We start from the raw sequence: 20142 nt of genomic DNA, 5'->3' as shown, positions 1-20142 counted from the left end.
GTGTTGTTATTTCCAAATATAGGCGGTGTCTTGTTTTTTGGTTTTTCCTGCCCTAAATAGCCTTGAGCATGGAGTTCTTTATTCACCATTACTAAATGAATTTAAAAGTAACTCTTTTTTGTTTTAGTTTTATTGTGCTGGCCATAGTTTTGAATTAACTGATGTATCAAATCAGTGTTCGCAGTCAACCATGTTTAAGGTTGTTCGTGCTTGAAAGTGTCCAATAACAGGATGGTTAAGATTAGGCAAATAGTATTTGGCTGGTCATGTGGTACAAACGTGGTTGCCTTAAATGTTTAATGTTCCATTAAACTGCTTTTATAAGGGAACACAAATATTTGGATAATTATAATATGAATGTTGTTGCTGTTCGGTTTCAAACTTTCTAAAACTTCTTGACTAAGAGAAAAATGACTGGGTGCACCTTAAAATCCATGTAGGATCTGACTGCTAGTTATAAATGCACATAAGTTTTGTCATCAGTGGTCATTTATAGTAAGGTTCCATTTGCTAAATGCATAAACTAACATTAACAATGATCAATACATTGTTACAATATCCATTTATCTTTGTTAATATATATATATAAAAAAACTCAATATTAGCACAATTCCATTAAACAACATTGAGATACAACTTTTGATTTTAATAATGTATTTATAAATGTTGGAGTAAACATAAACCAAGATTAATAAATGTGTATTTGTGTATTTTACAAATGTTAACAAATGAAACCTTATTGTACAGTGTTCTGTAATTTTAAATTAATTTTGTTCAGATTTTAATTACAATTACATTGTTAAGATTCAGAAGATGTTAATTTATGTAAAAATATGTTATCTGTTAGAAACTGAAATCATCTTATCATTTAGAAACGGACTGCCAAAGCTAGTAAACGCAGAATAACCGAAACTGAACAGTTTTTAGATATTAGCATCCCTAATCACAAATATGTAGAAACTTATTTATTTACATTTAGTAGCAAAATGCCTTATGGTATTTAAAAAAGAAATACAAATAAACGCATCCTAACACAGTTAATGTATTGGCTACATTTTTAAATTAATTTTGCCATTTTGCTACTAAATATAACGTTAAATACGTTTAGCAAATAAAATTTTATGAACAAGTTTAATATACGCTCTTTAAAACGATATAGTGAAATAATAAGCAGCTCGAGTGTTTAATGCCCCCCAGTGGAAAGTAGTATAACGTTTAATTTCCTAGTACTGCCTATGTACTACATCTTCCAGCATGCTCCTGTGGTGCGCACGCGCAGTGCAGTGGTCAGAACGCGTATCGAAAACCATCACAAAACTTTATTGCAGCGGCTCAGTGTGGAAGCGAGCGCGGCGATCCTAGGAGGGGAAGTGAGGCTGCTGATATGGCGGACCCGGCGGTACAGAGCTCCGCACAGCCCCGGCTTCAGCAAGCGCAGTCAAGCGGCCCGGCAGGGTCCACCCCGAACCCCGGGGCCGCGAGCAGCGACCCGGCCCGACCAGGCCTGAGTCAGCAGCAGTGGTCCAGCCAGAAGAAAGCCCAGGTCCGCTCGTTTCCGCGGGCTAAAAAGCTGGAGAAACTCGGAGTGTTTTCCTCCTGCAAGGTAACCGAGAGCTCGGCCCATAACAATAGAGCGGGTGCCCTGGCCTGTCATGTGTCCGTGCTTCAGGAACAGCCTGCAAACCAGTCTCGCGTGTTTCCTGCTGCAAATGCTTCACGAAGTCTTAAAAGCCTAAAGACGGTTTAAGCTTCGAAAATATAAACGCAAGAATATGAAAATCTCTAGTTCCTTACCTGTTCTGAATTTTTTATTACACGAATGCTGTCAAAATGGGTAGCTTAACAGGCTTGTATAGTATTAAACTAGTCTGTGGTGGTTCATTAAATGCGTTTTTCAAACACGCACCATATATTATTGTATTATGTTATCATCTCCTCATCATTATAAATCGGAATATTTTGGTTGTGTGATCACGGACGTGAACCTAATGTTTACTGTCTTCTTCAAGTCACAGCTGTGTTTTCTTGTCACAGGCGAATGATGCTTGCAAATGTAATGGATGGAAAAACCCCAACCCGCCGACAGCCGCTCGTATGGAGCTCCAGCAGCAGGCGGCCAGCCTGACCGAGACCTGCCGAAGCTGTGGACACTCTCTGGGTAAAACAAACGCCTTTTACGTTGTTCTGTCACATCACGCTGCATCAGATCCGTGGCTCTGCTCGGTATCATCCAAACAGGCTTTGTGCCCAGCCACTTTTCTAGTAGTTTTTAGCAAACGGGTATTTAGAAAGCCTTTGTTTATGATCCACAAGCTGTGAAGCAAGCTATGGATTTAATGAGATAAAGAGCTGCAGTCTCTCAAGCATTGTGAAAGACAATCAAATTCAACTCAACTAAATGTAAAACTATTGATTTATTTATTATGCTATACAAGGAAACAGTTAATGTAACATTTATTGCAAAGTACACATACGAATATTTAAGTAGTTTAAGAACATGCAAACTGACTACATCCTTATTTTTATTGATTGGTGGAAATTTCTTTGCAGAGTCGTGGGTAGTGTAATTTTATTATCAGGGTTATCAAAACAGCACACCGCTGGTTAACACCCTTGTCTTTTAAAGGTTTATAAATTATGGTTTGAATCAATTTCCCTGTGAGGAATATGTGTGAGATTTAACTTCTGGATTATTGCTCTCTCTGGATCCCTTTTATATGTTTGAAGTTTGAAGTTTTTTTATAAAGTTTGCATGGTTAAACACCGCAAAGTGTGATCCGTGGACGTGGTCTAATGAATAGAAACCAAGCGTCACCATTTAAAATGTTAAGCAGCATAAATATAACCTTTATTGATATACAGACTGATATATGTTAACTTTGCAGTTCATGTCACATAACACATTGATATTGTTGCTCACATTGTCTTGTGTGTGTGTGTGTGTGTGTGTGTGTGTGTGTGTGTGTATATCTTTAGCGGAGCATGTGTCTCATCTGGAGAACGTGTCTGAGGAGGAGATTAACCGGTTGTTGGGGATGGTGGTGGACGTGGAGAATCTCTTCATGTCTGTCCACAAAGAAGAAGACACAGACACCAAGCAAGTCTACTTTTATTTGTTCAAGGTAAACGGGCAGATTAGGGCTGCTTTAAAGTGCAAACACGCTCAAGATGATTTACTAGCATGCTGAAAAATGGTTCTCTCAGAGTAATATCTCGCATGTTTCCTAAGCAGTTTTGGTGACCGTTTGTTTCCTTTCTTAGCTGCTGAGGAAGTGCATTCTGCAGATGGGGAAGCCAGTGGTGGAAGGCTCTCTCGGTAGCCCTCCCTTTGAAAAACCCAACATAGAACAAGTATGTGTGTGTGTTGTTTATGAGGAAGGTGACAAAAAGCTTTCTGCCGCTCACAATAATTGCAAAATGGCCGAGAAGAAGCGTGGGACGTTTGTTATGTAGGTGAGTTTATTATCGTAGCGTGAGACTCAAAACCGCTCTCTCTCTTCCTCAGGGGGTGCTGAACTTTGTTCAGTATAAGTTCAGTCATTTGGCTCCTAAAGAAAGGCAGACCATGTATGAGCTGAGTAAGATGTTTCTGCTCTGTCTGAACTACTGGAAGCTGGAGACCCCGTCGCAGTTTCGTCAGAGGGCCCAGAAAGAGGATGCGGCCGCCTACAAAGTTGATTACACCAGGTGTGTGTATTATAATATAATTAAGTGTTCATGTTTGTGGATTATATACATATAGATGCTGTAGCAAGTGCTGTAAGTTGCATTGTGATTAGAATGATGAATTATGATCAGTTTCACTCTTTGGCATTCTATGTAGCATTTTAAATTATATTTATGGTGAATTCTACAACAAAAATTAATATAAAAAAAAAGATAATAAAAATCACACAAAACAGTCAAAATAGATCATTCAAATACAATAATCCTTTTCCTCAAACGCCTTATTGCAATATCTGACTCGAAAAAATATATAATGTATTGAGTATTGGCTGCTGAAAATTATGCTTTGCCATCATTTGATGTTTATGAAGCAATACAATTTTTTTTTTTTTTTTTTTGTTGTGTGTGTGTGTGTGTGTGTTTCAGGTGGCTGTGTTACTGTCATGTTCCTCAGAGTAATGACAGCTTGCCCCGGTACGAGACCTGTCAAGTGTTCGGCCGCAGTCTGCTGAAGTCTATCTTCACTGTCACCCGCAGACAGTTACTGGAGAAGTTCAGAGTGGAGAAAGACAAACTTCCACCAGAGAAACGCACTCTGATTCTCACACACTTCCCCAAGTAAGACACAGTACCATCTTATCAATACACACTCCAGCACCGTCACGGTGTATAATTTGTGTGTATGTGTGTACTAGGTTTCTTTCCATGTTGGAAGAAGAAATCTATGGAGAAAACTCACCCATTTGGGAGGCAGACTTCACCATGCCAGCCTCAGAGGGGACACAGCTGGGGCATCAAACAGGTGTGTGTTGACTATTGAGGGGTTTATTAGGGATGAGCATTTGGAGTGATTTTGTAATGTATTGATTTATGTAAATAAACTGTTTTCACAGCACATATTTAGCATAAGTAAAAGAAATGGTGCTAACACAATACAATAATTCATCTTCCTATGTGATCGCATGCATTGAGACCTAACATTAGTTTTGGACTATGCTGCTTCAAGCCCTTTTTTCGCTCTGTTCTAGTGCTGAGTCCAGTCTCCGTGTCTGGCTCTCCTCTCAGTAAAGGCAGCAGTGCTTCTGCTCTGGGTGTTTCTGGTTTGGATGTGGCTTCCTCTGAACCAGTAACCGGTACGAAGGTCCAGTTGCAGATTTATTTATCGTGTGCTGTGTACATTGGCATTTAATTTAAGTACACAAACATTTCTGCATCAGACTTGTGAATGATGTGAACGATCGTGGCAGTCATTGTGATACACTGTCTCAGGAGAGAAGAGAAAGCTTCCTGAGGCACTGACACTGGAGGATGCCAAGCGGATACGAGTTATGGGTGACATCCCCATGGAACTGGTCAATGAAGTCATGAAGACCATTACAGACCCCGCTGCCATGCTGGGGCCAGAGGTCAGAGTTCATCACACCCTTATAGCTTTAAAAGTATAGTTCACCCAAAATGTAAATTTGATGAGTGCTAATTTAAGATAGTAGAAGAGTTGGTTTCTTCATTAAAAAAAATACAGAATTGAAAATGGAGAGAGAAAAAAAATGTGTGTGTGTGTGTATATATGTATATATGTTGCTCAGCTTCACTGTAGAGGATCCATTGGTGAGCAAGTGATGTGATGATACATTTTTCTCCAAATCTTTGTAGATTAAGAAACCAACAATGCTTATCAACTTTTCATTTTTGGGTCAACCATTGCTTAAATATGCCATAAGGTTCTTCTATTCTGCATTAGAACATCCTGTGATTTGTTTCCCAGACCAGCCTGTTGTCTGCAAACGCAGCTCGTGACGAGACGGCTCGTCTGGAGGAGAGGAGAGGCATCATTGAGTTCCATGTCATTGGTAACTCTCTCTCTCAGAAGTCCAATAAGAAGATTCTAATGTGGCTCGTGGGCCTGCAAAATGTTTTCTCCCATCAGCTTCCCCGCATGCCCAAAGAGTACATCACACGTCTTGTATTTGACCCGTAAGTCCACAGCGACCCGTTCCTTTTTCCTCAACTTTCCTCAACCATTAGCTGTCAGGGTTTGTGTCTGGTTAGCCCTCCCTCAGCCTCTTTTGACTCTGAGTCCTCTGTGTGACCTCAGGAAGCACAAGACGTTGGCTCTGATTAAAGATGGCCGTGTGATTGGAGGGATCTGCTTCAGGATGTTCCCCACTCAGGGATTCACAGAGATCGTCTTCTGTGCGGTCACCTCAAACGAGCAGGTCAAGGTATGTGGTCGCATTTGATGGAAGTTAAATTAATCTGACAGCGCTTCTCAACCAGGGGACCTTAGCAAACCTCCATGGGGTAGAGGGGGTGATTTTATTGAAGAGTGTACAGATTTTATGACTGAATAAATTTCACAGTGAATTGTGCTTCAAAATGAGGCAGTCTCAGAATGCACTGAAGTAAGTTTGCTCATTTTATTTTATGAACTAATAAATACACAAAGTAAAAAAAAAAAAAAGTTCTGTGTAATTCTTTTTCAACATTCGGGCTAATTACCCTTGTTGTGTGGCATGGCATCAGTGTTGGGAAGGTGACAGGGGAACAAGTTACCCTGTTTAAAAAAAAATAAGTAGTGTAACTATTTAAATTACTTTATTCAAGTAATGTATGTGGTTGCATTTGATTTGCTTTTTGTTTACTTTTTCTAAAGAATTGTCAATCATTTTCAAACATTTAAAACAAGCAGGGTTTACACTGATTACTGTCAGACTTTCAAAATCCTAACAATATATAGTTTAATAGCTTATATACTAGCTATTTTTGAGATCAAATACAGGAAACGAATTTGACGAAGTTAACGAATAAGCATGTGTCCTAAACTCCTGAAATATTGCTTTCATATCTGAAAGCAGTCAATGCAATTTGGGAAAGAAATTAATCTGTTTGTGTGTGTGTGTGTGTGTGTGTGTCTGAGAGAGTGTATGAGAGAGAGAGAGAAATATTCAAATGTAACCCCTTTGTGATTAACATTTCCATAAGTAACTAATTGAACATTTTTCTGTGCTGTACATCAGTAACAGATTAAATTCACATTTATTTTGTAATTAAATTACATAATTGACATAATTTCATTACATATAGCTACTTACTCCCCGACACTGCATGGCATGTATCAATTGATGTCTTTCACTTGATGTGTGTGTGTGCATGTTCAGGGCTACGGCACACACCTGATGAATCATCTTAAGGAGTACCATATCAAGCACGGCATTCTGTACTTCCTGACCTATGCTGACGAATACGCCATCGGCTACTTCAAGAAACAGGTACAGCTCCAGCCACTCGCACACAGATATTTTTCATTTCGTGTTTTACCGCTGCGCAGCTTCACCTGTAAATCCCTCTTTCTGTCGGTAGGGCTTCTCCAAAGACATCAAAGTGCCGAAGAGCCGATACCTTGGTTACATCAAAGACTATGAGGGAGCCACGCTAATGGAGTGCGAGCTCAATCCCAGAATACCCTACACCGAACTCTCACACATTATAAAGAGACAGAAAGAGGTGAGGGTGAACAGATTTTCCCTGCTGCTGAAAAGGAATGCATCATGTTGGTTTGTCCAGTGGTAATGCCCTGCGTATTGGTGTTTAATTATTATTTTTTTTTTGTTGTTTTTGGAGGGCATTTTTTCCCCCCCACTTTTATAGATATGTCTTTAAAATATCCCAAATTGGTCAGTTTGTCTTCTAAGGCAAGACTGCCAGGCTGATGTTACACGACTAGGTATTTGTTGTCGTCTGCTGTAGATCATCAAGAAACTGATTGAGAGGAAACAGAATCAGATCAGGAAAGTGTACCCAGGTCTCACCTGCTTTAAAGAGGGTGTGCGGCAGATTCCTGTGGAGAGTATACCAGGCATCAGTAAGTTTGTGCTTGTGTCTTAATAGCAGCTATGATGAACATATAAAAATCTTCCATTCTCATGCACTCTCTCGCTTTTTTCTTGAGGAGAGACTGGTTGGAAACCTAGTGCCAAGGAGAAGAGGTCAGAGGAGAATTTATGCATATTTATTCTGAAATCTTAGACCATCTGTCTGTCTGTATTAGATCATAGAGGAACTGCATCTAACAGTGATAGCAAGTGTACACTTAAAAAGTTTGAAAATCTGAAGAATTTATTCGGGAAGAATGCATTAAATTGACAGAAAACTTTTGTAATATTATTTATGTCTTTACTATTTCAAATAAATGCTATTCTTTTGAACTTTTTATTCATAAAATAATCCTGAATAAATGTATCATGTGTCATCAAAAATACTAATCTGTTTCTACATTGATAATTATATCAATAATAGTCTAATATGAATAATTATTTGATGAATGAATAATTATTTATAATAACTGGTGCTGAAAAGTCAGCTTTGCCGACACAGGAATACATTATTTTCAGATATACCACATAATATAGTTATTTTTTTATATATATATATTTTATTTATTTATTTTCTATTAATTTTAATTGACACTTCGTGTATGATATAAGAGGGAACGGCAGGATTATGTAGCAGTTCCTAATTAAGTTTACAGCTGCTGTTTTACTTTTACTTTGTGGTTTAATGTGTGTTATTTGTGCATGCTTTCTTATCTCTGCAGTAAAGAGCTGAAAGATCCGGATCTGCTCTACAACATGCTAAAGAATCTACTCGCACAGATTAAAGTAAGAGGCTTGTTCTCACTCGCATACATTAGCTATGTAATATTTGGCTATATTCTCCCCATCTCATCTGTGTGTGAACAGACACATCCAGATGCCTGGCCTTTCATGGAGCCAGTGAAGAAATCCGAAGCTCCAGACTATTATGAGGTCATCCGCTTCCCCATTGGTGGGTACTAATATAATACTAATATAATTTGCGTGTACAATGTGAGATATTAATGTAGTGTAATGAGATTTATCTATTCTGAAGAACCCCTATTGAACTAGCCGAGCGTGCAGGACTGCCAAAATTAATCAGTAAAAGTCTATAGAGTTTGAACAACAGCAGATTGCATCCAACTGATTAAACCTCTTCTTCTACTCAGACTTGAAAACGATGACGGAGCGTCTGAAGAACCGCTATTATGTGACAAAAAAGCTGTTTATCGCCGACCTGCAGCGAGTGATCACAAACTGCAGAGAGTACAACCCTCCGGACAGCGAGTACTGCAAGTGTGCCAACACGCTGGAGAAGTTTTTCTACTTCAAACTGAAAGAGGCCGGGCTCATTGACAAGTAACAGGATCTAACCTAGGACAAGGGACCAGTTAGTTACCGTAGAGCGTGCGATCGCATACACGTTTGGATGAATGACATCCAAAGTTGTCAAAAGTTGCTGCTTTCTGTTACTTTTTTCATCCTTATTCAGTATAGTTCTAAAACTCAAGGTTATATTGGTGTGTGTGACTCTGCTGTGCCGGTGCATTAAGGGAAAATGAAAACTGAAAGCGTGTTCGATGTGGGCGTTAGCTTAGACAGAAGTCACTATTAGCAGTTCTGTTTTTCTGTCCCATGCGCCATTAAACGAATGACTCACGAGCAGCACAAGCTGTTGCTCTTCATACTGTACTCAAACGTTTGGTTTTGTAACAAAGTCTTATCCTGCAACATTTACTGACCCGAGATGCTGCAGCCAAAGACGGACAATGTTTGGCCTCTAGTGATGATACCATCACTGCCAAAGCTGTTTGATACAGCCGGTTAATCTCATACAGGACGTGCCTATTCAATATAAATCTGAAAACATGAGGGAAATGTTTTTTTTTTTTTTTTTTTTTAAGTTCGCACATTGGTTTTTATTGAAGAAAAGACGGCACATTCCTTGACAGATCACTTCAAGTAACAATACTCTTGTTTTTGTTCTCCTGGGAAATTACTGCTGTCCACTTGGCTTTGTCGGTGTCGTTGTGAAGTGTTTATCTGTTTGCAAAGCAATATTTGTCATCTTCAAAAGCTTTCAGCGTGTCATGACCCCGGGTGTAACCATTCACCGTTTTTGCAGCCTGCTTTTTTACACCCATTTGGGACCAGGAGCAACTATTTCCGTTTCAGTCATAACTGCAAAACACTTTGGTCTGCTACTACCTGAAGTACTCATAATGGACAGCTGCGCAAACCTGAATTTCCAAAAATGTATGTGTTTGTTGTGTATGCACATGTTCTTTGCAAGTTTACCGTTCACACACATGGAACAAGACAGCTGTTTTTTTTCTCAGTCCCTTGTAATGGGCATTTACTTGAATCATGACTTTGATGAACTGCTGCAATGTTGATGTATTATCAGGGTTCCTTATTTTTGCTTTTACCGTGGGACCCACCGATGACCCTCATGAAGAGGACAGATGGGTGTGCGAGAAAGCGGTTCATGGTTACGTTTGGAAGATGCATGTAAATTGCTACGGATCTGTGTAGTATAATTGTTTGTTTTGTTTTTTTGAAAATAAATTTTTTTTTTTTTTTTTTAGTTTGAGTCATTTTGGACAATTTCTTCACATAACTCACCCATATTCTTAGGCCGTCTTGTGTGAATGACTCTCTTTGTCTCTTCTGTCTCTTTGTCATTATTTATTATTTCCATAATGTGTTTGTTTTGATGAGAGCATGACTAACAGGCAGGTGACAAAGGCAGTTCATTCGGTTTTGATTTCCCAACATCACTGGCTGCCAAATGGGGCCCCGTCAAGGTCTCTCCATTACTTTCTTCTGCCCTCTTTGCAGCTACTGCTCTACACATTGATGGATCAAAATATGCTTCATTCCACATCGCTACTGTGCCGGTGGGCCAGAAAAAAAAAACTGATAACAATTAAACACCTCCTTAGCTTTATTTTATTTTTATTTCTTATACCGACAGTTCATGGACGCCTGCTGTCGTTGAGTTTGGCCCCTATTTTGTTGTATGTCATTCATCTCCTCTTGCAGGGCCCTTTCTCTGTTTTCGGTTTCGTTTTTTCTGCTCAGCAGGCTAATAAAGGGACGGGTTTAAAGACCGATGAGTTTCAGCTTCTCAAAGCAACACACAGTCCCCTCATCGCTACAGTGACGGCAGCACAGGTGAGTGAACATGCTGACACAAAATTGACCTGTGCAGATACAATTGCTTGATCTTAGTTTGTAGGCTTTCAAAACCAAAGCTGTAAGCAAAGTAGCTGCTTTCGGTATTAACAATATATATAATATTAGTTTTTCACCTGTCATTATTTACTCACTCACCCTCGTGTTTCAATCCTGTATCAATTCCTTTGTTCTGTTGAAGAAGAATGATGAAGAAGAATGTTTTGAACAATGTTGGTAGCCAAACGTTTGCCCACAGCCATTGACTTGGTATAGTATTTTTTCCTTTCTGTGGAAGTCAATGGGTACCAGCAACTGTGTGGTTGCGCTTTTTTTTTGTGTGTGTGTGTATGTTTCTCTCTGGTTTGCACATTCTACCTGTTTCTGGATGGCACTGGATCAGTTTATTTGTTATTGCAATGCACTGGTTTATCTGTAAATCTGTGTCTAAAGCTTTAGAAAATTTCTGTCAAATCATTTTGTATGTGTGGTGACAACTGATGCGTTTCATGAATACTGATCAGTTTTGATACTGTAAAACGCTGTCTTTAATATACCTTCTTCTGCTGACTGTTTGAGTTCAGATGGACTGCAATCTTAGACCGTACCAGGAGGAGGTGGTGCAGGCAGCACTCAGAGGAGAGAACAGCATCATCTGGCTGCCCACCGGTGGAGGAAAGACCCGTGCTGCGGTTCACATCACTAAGAGACACCTGGAGACCACAGCCAATGCCAAAGTAGCAGTGCTCGTCAACAAGGTAAAGCCAGATTAGTGCTTCATCACTCTGTGTCTGTGCGTGATCTTTTTTTTTTTTTACCTTTTTTATTACTCTTGTTGCTTGTAGATGTTTTCATATTCATTGTTCTCAGGTTCATCTGGTAGACCAGCACTTTGCAAAAGAGTTCAAGCCTTATCTCGCAAGCACATACAAGATAACAGCCATCAGTGGGGACAGTAATGAGAAAGACTTGTTTGGGCGTCTCGTCAGGACCTCGGACCTAATCATCTGCACGGCTCAGATCTTGGAGAATGCCTTGATCAGCACGGAGGAAGAAAAACATGTGGAGCTCACTGGTAACAGATAATTCAGCATGACACGCCATGATACATAATCACTGCAGCAGTCTTACACATCTTCCATGAACGTGAACTTGACTTAACTATTGTTAACTATTTTTAAATATTAACCCAAAGTTTATCAGAAACTACTAACCGAGTATCACCTACTAAAGCTAAATCTTCAACCCATTCACCCATTCTCGGATAGTTTATTTATTTTATTTAATTATTTTATATTTATATATTTGAAGTTTTTTGTTGTTGTACACAAATATTGTTTATATTTAATTTTGATGTTCATTAATTGCTGTAAAATTACGAATGACCTCTTTTGGGGGTTGAAAAATTTACAGAAAACGATTCAAAATGAAACTCAATATTTAATTAGTATTTAGAAGACTAAGGTAGACAATTTTTTTGAAGATCAAGCACTTCTATTCACTGACCACTTGATTAAATTGATTTTGGTCAAAAACATGATGATGTACTAAGTTTTAACAGTACCCTTCATTTGTCTCTTTTCAGACTTCACCCTGCTGATAATAGATGAATGTCATCACACACAAAAGGAGAGCGTCTATAATAAGATAATGAGCCGCTATGTTGAAAAGAAAGTGAAAAAAGAAGGGAATCTTCCTCAGATTTTGGGTCTCACAGCATCACCTGGTACAGGAGGAAATAGGACACTGGATAAGGCTGTTGAACATGTACTGCAGGTTTGTTTAAATGTACACATTAGGACTGATTAAAAAAAATCATGTAAGAACTGAACACAAATTCAACACAAGTCATGTTTTACCGCATTTCACAACAAACATTTAAAGGTATTTTTTTCATCTTCAGAAAACAAATTAAGATATTTTTGAGCTTTCGGACCCTCCATAGACAGCATGGATATTACCACTATCCAGAAAGGGAATAAAAATGGTCCGTTTGACGTCAGTGGTTTAACCATAATGTAATAGTTGACTTATTAATTAGTTGACCAGAAGAGGCTTGGTCAACCCAAATTTCATTAGTCACTTAGTCACAAAAAAATCCACAAGCTAAATCATGCAGTCTGTGACTAACAGATCTTTAATGGCTGGTCTGTTGTAAAACATTACATCAGGTAGGACGTCCAAACGTTTACCCATCATTTATCTACCTCAAATATTGTTTATCTGAAATTTGAGTATTAGAAAGTTTGCATGGCTGCTCAATCTAATGTTGACGTTAAATGTGTGCTATTGAGTTGTCTGTGTGGAGAATAGAGCTGAAAAGTAGTGCACTCACTCCATGACAGACAGGAGTCATCACTTGCTCTTAAAATACTTCCTTATATTTGGTCATACGGATAAAAGTAAGACTCATTCATTTTTGTGCACTCACGATAAAAACAAAATGAAAGCAAACCGGATATGCTTCCTGCTGTCTCAGTCTCTGTGAACTTAAGAGTGAAACTCGTATGTCTTCGCCTTACAGACATAAAAAATACAAAGTGAAATGTACTTTCAAATAAACCGGTTTAAATGGAAAACAAATATTGTCAGATTATGTAATCGGTATGAAATATGCACAAGTGCATCACTACTGCAGCCAGTGTATTCGACTTCATGTCTTAAGCCGAAAACAATAAAGCACTGGTTTATCAGTGAGTTGTTAAAATGCAGCCTCCTTACTGTTTTTCCCCTGACACATTCATAATCATTACTTCTGTCGGTGTGCTGTAGCAAGGTTTATGATTGTGCTTGAGAGCTATGTAGGCATTTTGAGGCTCATTATAATGATTTAAATGGTTTATTAATAAACGTGCGGTTATTTGACTAATGCTTATAAATGGCTACTAGTTGGGCTGTTCTCGACTAAGGATTTTTCAGCCCTAGAAGTTATGGGAATAATTTCTTGCACTCAAGTTTGTGCTGCACCTTGTTTACAAGCAGAGAAATGCACACACGTGTGTAGTGATACTCTCGTGAACACAAGTCGAATTCTGACACAAAAGAGGAGAAATTGTTGAATAAAGTCATTATTTCTGTTTTGTTTGCACACAAAAAGAACACAGTTTGACCACTGATTTCACATTGACTATTTTGACAATGTCCTTTGAAACTACCTGTTTGGTCCTTGAACCTGGTAGTTGTGTTGTGCTCTCTGCAGTGTCAGATTTAATCAAAAATATCTTCATTTTTGTTCAGAAGATGAACGAAGGTCTTATGAGTATAAGCAATTTATTACAGAATATGTTTAGGTGAACTCTCTTTTTTATATCATATACATGACCCATAATGGACATTAATGCAAATACAAACATCCAGTCACTTGAAAACAAATTGATTTTGTGCTGTGAACTAATGAAAGCATCTCTTTTCTTCTCTGATTCTCAGATCTGTGCCAATTTGGATTCAGTAATTGTGTCCACCAAGAATTATACTCCAGTGCTGAAGAAAGTCGTCCCCAAACCCAAAAAGCAATATGATATTGTTAAAAAAAGAACTCTGGTACTTTTCTCTGCGTGTCTGAGTCATAATATGATTGTACTCTACAACTGCTTAAACGTGTGTGTGTGTGTGTGTGTGTGTGTTTGTGTGTAACAGGACCCGTTTGGCGACCACTTGAAGGCAATGATGTCAATGATTCATGAGTTTATGCCATCGACTGAGAGTCGCAGCCTGCGAGAGATAGGCACCCAGGAATATGAAGCTGACGTGGTGGAACTAGAAAAAACAGGTTAATGTCACTGCAACTGCAAAGTTGTACATTCACAATCTCCTGCAAAAACATGACTTGATTGGATGGTGTGTTTGTGTGTCAGGTGTAAAGACAGAGAACAGGCTGATTGCTCAGTGCGCTTTGCACCTGCGGCAATACAACGACGCTCTTCTCATTAATGACACTGTTCGCATGGTGGATGCGTTCCGGGGCCTAGACGAGTTCTACAATTCAAGGAAAACCAAATTGCTGGATGGGACAGACATCTTTCTCCAGGGACTTTTTGATGGTGTGGACTTGTGATGCTCTGTGACAGGATATTTAAGCCCTCATCATTTACAGACCTCAGTGTTGTTAAAAAGCTTACTTTTACTTTCTCACTCACAAATAATAATAACACAGAGGGAGAAATTTGACATGCTTTTTAACATACAGTATAGGCCTTTAGTTGAGGGGCTGTTAATTTTCAAAAGGAATTAAAAAAAGGACGGTATATTGGCACAATAGCGGTTATGGGCTAATGGTAAGGTCATTGCACACTAAGTCCAATATTTTCACACATTTTAAAAATAATTATGACCTTACATTGCGTCAATCACGTTAACACACTGTGTCCAAAATTTTCATCTGTCATTTAAAAAAAAAAACTGTGGTTCGATTTTCTGCGTTTTCACATCCGCATTTTGATAGAAAATAATGACAAAGCTAAAAAAAAATGCATATACACATTTCCGATTCAGTGTGCAAGGATATTTATTTTTGCTCATTTCATTTAATTTTATTAGTCATTAGATACATATTAGATATCTGCTAATATATTTAAATATATTATTATTAAATTAAATGATATTATTTTTTGTGAGGAACCAGGCTGAAATTAAAGCCATTATTCTTTGAAAATTTTTCTTTTAATTTCAGTTTTGTTTGAATATATTTAAATTAATATCCTTTTATTTGTGGTCTGTTTTGAAGCAAAATTTGATGATGTTGTCTTTTGTTATTAGCATTCAGCTCATACCATCTCAGCTATTCGCTGATAAGATATGATGATATGATTCTCTCAAACGACGTATTGCGCTCTTCTGTTCAGAGAACCGTGTGGAGCTCAAACAGCTGGCATCGGAAACCCGCTCCGAAAACCCCAGACTGGCCCAGTTGCAATGCACATTGCAGAATGAGTTTAAGGATGAAAACTCTCGCGGTATCCTCTTTTCAAAGACCCGCAGGGGCACCCATTGTCTGCTTGACTGGGTGAACTCCAACACTGAGCTGCAGAGGGTCAACATCCGAGCTGGCATTCTCACAGGAGCGGGCACAGGTGCAAATCACATGACCCAGGTACTCTCACACAAGAAAATGCGGCCACACTTTATATTAAGAGGCCTTAACTACTATGTACTTGCATCAAAAAATAAGTATTAATACTTATTGTGTTCCTATTGTATTGCAAAACACTTCTGCTGTTATTGAGATGAGATATTAAATATAGGTACATAGTAGTTAAGGCCACCTAATATTAAGTGGGACCGAAAATGGTTTCTCTACAAAACATTAGTTAGTCATCCAGTGTACAATATTTACAGGAAGAAGTTTAGTTTTAATCCCTGCTTACCATTTATGTTTGCTTTTTTGTATGTGTTCGTAGAATGAACAGAAGGGAACCATAAAACATTTCAGAAATGGAGTCCTCAACCTCCTCATCTCCACCAGTGTAGCTGAGGAAGGACTTGATATCCCAGAATGCAACTTAGTTGTACGTTACGGGCTGTTGACCAATGAGATCGCTCAGCAGCAGGCCAGTGGGCGGGCTCGGGCGCTCAACAGCATCTACTCGGTGGTGGCTGAAGAAGGTGGTCGTGAAATACGCAGGGAACATATCAATGAGTATCTAGAAGTTCTGACTGGAAAAGCTATCGATCAAGTGCAGCAAATGAGTCCCAGGGAGTTCAGACTCAAGGTTTGCGATTCACGTCAAATAAGTGATTAAAAACTTGAAGTGTTCGGATTTCAAATTCCTAAAAAAAAAATGTCTGTCTATTTATTCCTGTCAGATATCCGAGCTCCAAAAAAACGCTGTTATGATTCGAATGCAGGCCGAGAGGAAAAAGGATGAGAGGAAGCAGCGCTATAGTCCTGGTCAGGTTCTGTTTCAGTGCAGAGGATGCTTCCTGCGTGTCTGCAGAGGAGAAGATTTAAGAAAAATAGAGAATACACACCACGTCAACATCAACACTGACTTTGAGTGAGTTATTCTTGAGTGCATCACAGATGAAATAGACAATAAATAATTCATACAAATGTGGGCCAAGGAGAGTGTATAATGAGTTAAAAGTTGTTTTAATGATTTTATTAGATAACATGTACAGTAAGAGCAATAATATTATATTTTAAAATAACAACTTCTATTTGAATAATGTTAAAATGTCATTAATTCCTGTGAATTTTCAGCTTCATTACTCCAGTCTTCAGTGTCACGTGATCCTTCAGAAATCATCTAATATAATGATTATCAATGTTGAAAACAGCCGTGCTGCTTGATGTTTTTTGTGGAAACTGGTATACATGTATTGTTTTCAGGATTCATTGCTTAATATAAGAATTAAAAAAAATATAGAATCATTTTGTAACATTCTAAAAATCTTTACTGTCACTTTGAAACATTTGAATGCATCCTAGCAAAATAATCTATTTAAATTGTGTATTTAAGAAAAAAAACATGTACAAATACAAAATACTCTTGCAAAAAGGGTTTATTTGATAGGTTGTGGAACAGAAAATGTTGTTAGCTCAAAATAAAAATAATGAAGTCGATGATTCCTGCTACCATGAAGAAAATCAAATGTGTCTTTGTTGGTGTATGTCATAGGAGGCATTATAAAACAGGTGGGCAGGTCTTTCTGGAGAGGAGCTTTGAAGACTGGGAGCCTGGACGGCTTATCAGCTGCAGGAAGTGTGGAAAGGTACAGATTGTGTTATCTTACGCATGTAGATCACATGTTAAGATAGATCACCGACCAAACGCAGGAAGAAGTCCCTACTGACCTACTTTTCTTAATTTCTCGGTCTCTCTCTTCTCAGGATTGGGGAATGGAGATTAAGTTCAGGCACATGGTAATACCCTGCTTGAAAATAAAGAGCTTTTGCTTGGAGACTCCTGGAGGCAAATCCACTCCCAAAAATTGGAAAAATGTTGAGTTCCAGGTGAAAGAGTTCGACTTTCTTGAGGACATGAAAAGCCGCTTTCCTGACCTAGACTTAGACGACTGACACGCCATATAAACTCGTGCAAAATGGTGCAACAATAACTGTCAGATTTCTTCAGTTTTCTACTTGTAGGAGGTACTGCGAGGGGCCATTGATTGCTGTTAATCGCAAACTACTTAGCATCATTTAATTAGCTTATGAAATTATCTATCCTGATTATGCTGATTAGTCATGGCGGATGTTGGTAGATGCTTTTGTGGTCGGTTGTGAGTGTCGAAGGACATCTGACATTTCTATATAATAGAGCTGTTTGTAATCAAAATATATTTTTAAATTGTAGTCTTTACTTACAAGTTTATGTAATTTTACCTGAGAAAGCTGTGTGTGTTAAATGTTTTGACCTGTATATTTATTTATAACAGTTTCATTTGAATATTCTGTTGACCATTTCTGAGATCAGGAGTGTGCTGCTCTCTGATTATTAGTTATTGTTGACTTTATAGTGCAATATGTCTCTAAATGCGCCTGAAGCTCTTAATGGCACCCATTGAGCTGTAGTCTGCTCAGACTGTCTCTTTCAGATTGCTTGAACATTTACATATATTCATTTAATAGATGCTTTTATCCTAAGTGACTTACAAACGAAGAGAAATATGAACACAATTTAAAATCTGTGGGCCTTCAGTTACAGACCTGTTACAGGTTTGTTTAAAACCCTTTTTTTCACAAACCAAAAAAGAAAATGATTAACATGTATGTCTTTTAACATGTAGTTGTGTATGAGAAAAAAAAATACAGTCATAGGTTTACATAAGGAGAAACGGAAAGAAAATAAAAGCGTTACCATTTCAAAATGTGGAGTTTCTCAGATTGACTTTTAATAGTATTTAGCTTCAGCCACTAGATGGCGCCACGCAGTTTAGCTTTCCGTTCCTATTAATTGTTGTCAGTTACTAGTAGTTGATTAGGTCTTGTTCGCTCATGTCATTTTTCCTCGTTTAAACACACTTTGTTGTGTTCTGGGTTTTAGTTCCTGTGCTGTAAGTCGAACCTGTAAGTTAAGAAGTAAGTGACACCTGTCTTTATAAAAGTCAATAGTCTATTATGTTCACGGTTCATCTTTCTTAGCCATTGTGTTCTTTCAGTCAGCACAAGGATTCAAAACTAACTGGATGTCCAGGAGGTCAGTTGCTCAGGTTTTTCTTTTAATAAAAAAAGACTTGTTAAGACCTCAGGAGGACAAACCTTAGTGATATGGACATAACAAGAGCATAAAAAGTACATAATGCTGATGTGTGTGTGTTATATTATAAACACTTCTTTGAGTGAGTGTGTCAGGCAAGAGAGCATATAAAATATATATTTATTATATGTGTACAGTAAATGTAATCAAATGTGCAATTAGGGAAATCCGGGCTCTTTGGTGCAATTGGTAAACAAGTGTCTGCAAATTAGATGACGAGCAACCTTTGACCAAATATACTTGTTTTAATGTAATGTTAAATGTAATCAAAGCAAAAAAAGAGCCAGTGCCACAGGCCTGGGGTTGACATAAAGGGTAGTGTTGTGCCAGTATGGTTTTGCATGGATCAGTGCCCCAGCAACGCCCACAGCACACATTCACACACACACACACACACACACACACACACACACACACACACACACACACACACACACACACACAATGCCTGCAGAACAAATCACACACACATACACATGCTGCTCATTTACACAGACTTTAGCAAGGACATTCAAAGTCAAAGCTAAAATTCTGTCAGACAGGAAGAGTTGAATCAGATCTACAGGCATACCTTTAACTCTGCTAACACGGTCTCCCTATACGTAGCGCATTGATTTTCTCGTCATCTCATTTTTTTGTTTGTTCGTTTTGTTGTCTTACAGTTGGCCTACATCACCTGCACAAGACATTTTAGCGATTAGAGCAAATCTTAGGTCTAATAGCTCTGTGGTGTGTCGCCAATTAAAGTCAACCGTATACAAATGTATTAAAAATAAGCAGAGTATTCCAAGATTAGTTTTTTTTGTTATTTTTTGCAGTTATGAAAGAATAGTGTAGAGCAGGGGTATTCAATCCTGGGTCGGGGGGGAGGGAAAGGTCCTCCAGCTGAAATTCTAACTCGGGATGCCCTCAGCGCCACAGCGTTATTTGTATGTCAGTGCACTGCCCACTAGGCTTTCAGCCCACAGAGTATTCAAAGTTAAGTGCCGTTCATACCAACAATGTAACTATATCGGTGTCCGCACCAAGAAACTTTTTTTACTTGGCAAATGCGTTCAAGTCAATTTGGTTGGAGTAAGACTGCAATGGACCTTTTTTTTTTTAGCTATCATGGCTGCAGATTATCCTGCTTGTTACAGCAAACAAATCAGCATTAGAGGTGTGATACAGCTAGCTCTGTGCATGCAGGCCTACAGATTGTTGACATGGACCAATATACAGCTTAGTGTACAATGACCACTGAATTC

General features: G+C 38.5%; 2 protein-coding genes across 4 annotated transcripts; both read left to right on the top strand.

Moving 5' to 3' along the window:
• Positions 1 to 1290: 1290 nt before the first annotated feature.
• kat2a (K(lysine) acetyltransferase 2A) lies at positions 1291 to 10107 on the top strand. 2 transcript variants are annotated; one of them, XM_043233668.1, is made up of 18 exons: positions 1291 to 1603; positions 2035 to 2158; positions 2977 to 3122; positions 3262 to 3351; positions 3506 to 3687; positions 4093 to 4284; positions 4362 to 4468; positions 4695 to 4799; positions 4936 to 5072; positions 5432 to 5640; positions 5762 to 5888; positions 6825 to 6935; positions 7027 to 7170; positions 7414 to 7528; positions 7619 to 7652; positions 8261 to 8324; positions 8406 to 8490; positions 8690 to 10107. In XM_043233668.1, the coding sequence occupies exons 1-18, from the start codon at positions 1385 to 1387 to the stop codon at positions 8881 to 8883; spliced, it is 2385 nt and encodes a 794-aa protein (XP_043089603.1). In that variant the 5' UTR covers positions 1291 to 1384; the 3' UTR covers positions 8884 to 10107. The 2 variants fall into 2 exon arrangements, with proteins under 2 accessions (XP_043089603.1, XP_043089602.1); XM_043233667.1 differs by having other exon boundaries at positions 7616 to 7652.
• Positions 10108 to 10560: 453 nt separating this feature from the next.
• Positions 10561 to 18506, top strand: dhx58 (DEXH (Asp-Glu-X-His) box polypeptide 58). 2 transcript variants are annotated; one of them, XM_043233655.1, is made up of 12 exons: positions 10561 to 10697; positions 11282 to 11455; positions 11568 to 11772; positions 12283 to 12473; positions 14124 to 14237; positions 14334 to 14466; positions 14552 to 14737; positions 15539 to 15786; positions 16094 to 16405; positions 16500 to 16690; positions 17315 to 17408; positions 17527 to 18506. In XM_043233655.1, the coding sequence occupies exons 2-12, from the start codon at positions 11282 to 11284 to the stop codon at positions 17713 to 17715; spliced, it is 2037 nt and encodes a 678-aa protein (XP_043089590.1). In that variant the 5' UTR covers positions 10561 to 10697; the 3' UTR covers positions 17716 to 18506. The 2 variants fall into 2 exon arrangements, with proteins under 2 accessions (XP_043089590.1, XP_043089596.1); XM_043233661.1 differs by lacking the exon at positions 10561 to 10697 and adding an exon at positions 10743 to 10967.
• The last annotated feature ends 1636 nt before the right edge of the window (positions 18507 to 20142 follow it).

This window comes from Puntigrus tetrazona, chromosome 3, assembly GCF_018831695.1.
Source record: "Puntigrus tetrazona isolate hp1 chromosome 3, ASM1883169v1, whole genome shotgun sequence".
In the NCBI taxonomy this organism is placed as follows: Eukaryota; Metazoa; Chordata; class Actinopteri; order Cypriniformes; family Cyprinidae; genus Puntigrus; species Puntigrus tetrazona.
Note: the sequence above shows the minus strand (reverse complement) of the source record. Positions and strands in the feature narration are given on the sequence as shown.

What these genes read in the sequence shown, in the direction of transcription:
- kat2a (XM_043233667.1), top strand. Translation starts at nt 1,385, where the DNA reads ATGGCGGACCCGGCGGTACAGAGCTCCGCACAGCCCCGGCTTCAGCAA. An exon ending in CCTCAAACGAGCAGGTCAAG is followed by an intron (nt 5,889 to 6,824) that starts GTATGTGGTCGC and finishes GTGCATGTTCAG; the next exon opens with GGCTACGGCACACACCTGAT. An exon ending in ATCTACTCGCACAGATTAAA is followed by an intron (nt 8,325 to 8,405) that starts GTAAGAGGCTTG and finishes GTGTGTGAACAG; the next exon opens with ACACATCCAGATGCCTGGCC.
- dhx58 (XM_043233661.1), top strand. Translation starts at nt 10,929, where the DNA reads ATGTTGGTAGCCAAACGTTTGCCCACAGCCATTGACTTG. An exon ending in AAAACATGTGGAGCTCACTG is followed by an intron (nt 11,773 to 12,282) that starts GTAACAGATAAT and finishes GTCTCTTTTCAG; the next exon opens with ACTTCACCCTGCTGATAATA. An exon ending in TCTCCAGGGACTTTTTGATG is followed by an intron (nt 14,738 to 15,538) that starts GTGTGGACTTGT and finishes TCTTCTGTTCAG; the next exon opens with AGAACCGTGTGGAGCTCAAA.